We start from the raw sequence: 1,857 nt of genomic DNA, 5'->3' as shown, positions 1-1,857 counted from the left end.
CCAAAGCTCTGATCTTCTTCTGGAGTTACACCCTGAATGCACGGAACATTTCCCATAGCTCCTACTGTTTATAAAATTGCTATCCTGGAAAGTTCTTCCTGTAAAAGCTGTTCTTTTCAACAAATGGCAGGGTGCAGGTACACTCTACGAATTCTCAAAGTTGTAGGATTAGTAGGACAAATTGTGATGATAATCGGGATAATGGTATCAGATGTAAACCAGTAGTTTAGACAATGATATGGCAGGAGTGCCACAGAAATTCATGGCTCAGGAACTAAAACCACCACCTACCCCCCTGCCACCACCCGCAACAACTGAGTACAGATGGAGAAGTTGGCCGTTTTCCATCAATAGTGAGTAACCCATTTTTCTGTGCTGATTGATTTGGCCTGTGCTGTTGCTGTCTTACTCATTTTTTTTTTCATGCTATTGCTGGCAGAAAGGTCTTTTCTACTAACAACAAGTTTGTCTGGTCTTGGCATTAAGCTTAATATTGAATGACAATTTAATACTTCCCCTTCCAAGTCTTGCTGACCTTTATTCTTTGCGACAGACAATTTCTAATGTGTGTACATGAAAATATTTTAATCACCTAACTTTTAAAAACTAGATTGAGAGGGATCATTAGTTTAGCACAAAAACGTGCAGTATTTTTTTCTACTACTGGGAGCCTCTATACCGAGCTTAACTGTTGCATGTGAGAAAATGGAAGTTCAGTGCACAAATGATTCCACATGTTGAAGTTGCCAATACACTTTCTGATGAAATGTTAAGCAGTGGCGAACGGCTTATGCTTCATTCAGCTTTTTCAACAACACAGCAAACCAGAAGTAACTTGGCTTTCCTTTTTGAAATAACCTATTAACTGAAAGTCTTCATTGAATAAGCTACACAAAAAAGTTTAGCTAGTAAAAGAGGGTTATCCTGAACGGAACTAGGACTGAATAAAGTATCTAACAGGTTATATGCATCTTTTTATGACTTTAAATCACACTTCATTGTATTTCCTAACAATTTATGAGATTCAGTTCTACTTTTAATCAGTGCTGACTTTGAAAGCTTTCCTGCTCATGTATTTTCATTATTAGTTCTAATTACCTTAAATTCTTGCTCTAGTAGGAAGTAAGACTTTAAAATCTATGGAAATCTTTTCTTAGAACTCTTCCAGACCTCCATAGGTCTTAAAATACAAAGCATTCGAAGTAGGAGTGAGAGTGTAGACTGCACAAATGGCTATTTTCTAAATTATTTCATAGTAAGTAAAATGCTGGTATTATACAGTGACACTACTAAGAAAATGGAAAGAAAAAATTAATTCTGTATTAACAGCAGTTTCATCTAACCACAGATTTTTTTATTTCTCTTCTTGTACAATGGGAAGCGGTAGAGAATTTTAATTATGATTCTTGTCTTCAGTATTTGTTTAAATCACTTGGTTCTGTTTAGCCAAGGGGCTGTGCACAGTCCGTGGTGGCGCGAGCTAAGGCAGCATCCACACTGAGGTGATGCGGTGCAGCTCTGCTATCCTTCCCGGCAAGGGCCACTCATGTCAAGTGGCGGCTTAACCACTTTGCAGGACTGGAGCCCTCGTCGCTGATGAAAACAGATGTTTTTTCATGTCCCCAAATTTAAATACAAGTAATCTCACAGCAGCAGTGCTCTCGGCAGTAGCACTTGTATGCTTGAGAGCTGTGCTCCAGAGATGCCTGGGTGCTTATGTTAGTGGCCTAACAGGTGCTTTCCAGCATCCCCGCCATGCGATGTGCTTCCTTCCAGCCCTTCCCTGGCCCCCGGGCTCAGCCCTGGCGCGGTCCGGACGGGCGCCGGGGGCTCTGCCGGCAGGGGCGCGGCCCGCCG

General features: G+C 41.3%; 1 protein-coding gene across 1 annotated transcript in view; it reads left to right on the top strand.

Moving 5' to 3' along the window:
• The first annotated feature begins 262 nt into the window (after window positions 1–262).
• STK39 (serine/threonine kinase 39) overlaps window positions 263–1,857 on the top strand; it is a 112,524-nt gene continuing 110,929 nt past the window's right edge. Inside the window, exon 1 of the mRNA XM_035896223.1 lies at window positions 263–353. Within this exon, the coding sequence (XP_035752116.1) occupies window positions 263–353 (91 nt within the window). The remainder of the gene's footprint in view (window positions 354–1,857) is intronic.

The sequence above is a fragment of the Egretta garzetta genome, unplaced genomic scaffold (assembly GCF_000687185.1).
Source record: "Egretta garzetta isolate BGI_Z169 unplaced genomic scaffold, ASM68718v1 scaffold16, whole genome shotgun sequence".
NCBI classification, from domain to species: Eukaryota; Metazoa; Chordata; class Aves; order Pelecaniformes; family Ardeidae; genus Egretta; species Egretta garzetta.
The sequence above is the reverse complement of the archived record's forward strand: the minus strand, read 5'-3'. Positions and strand labels throughout refer to the sequence as shown.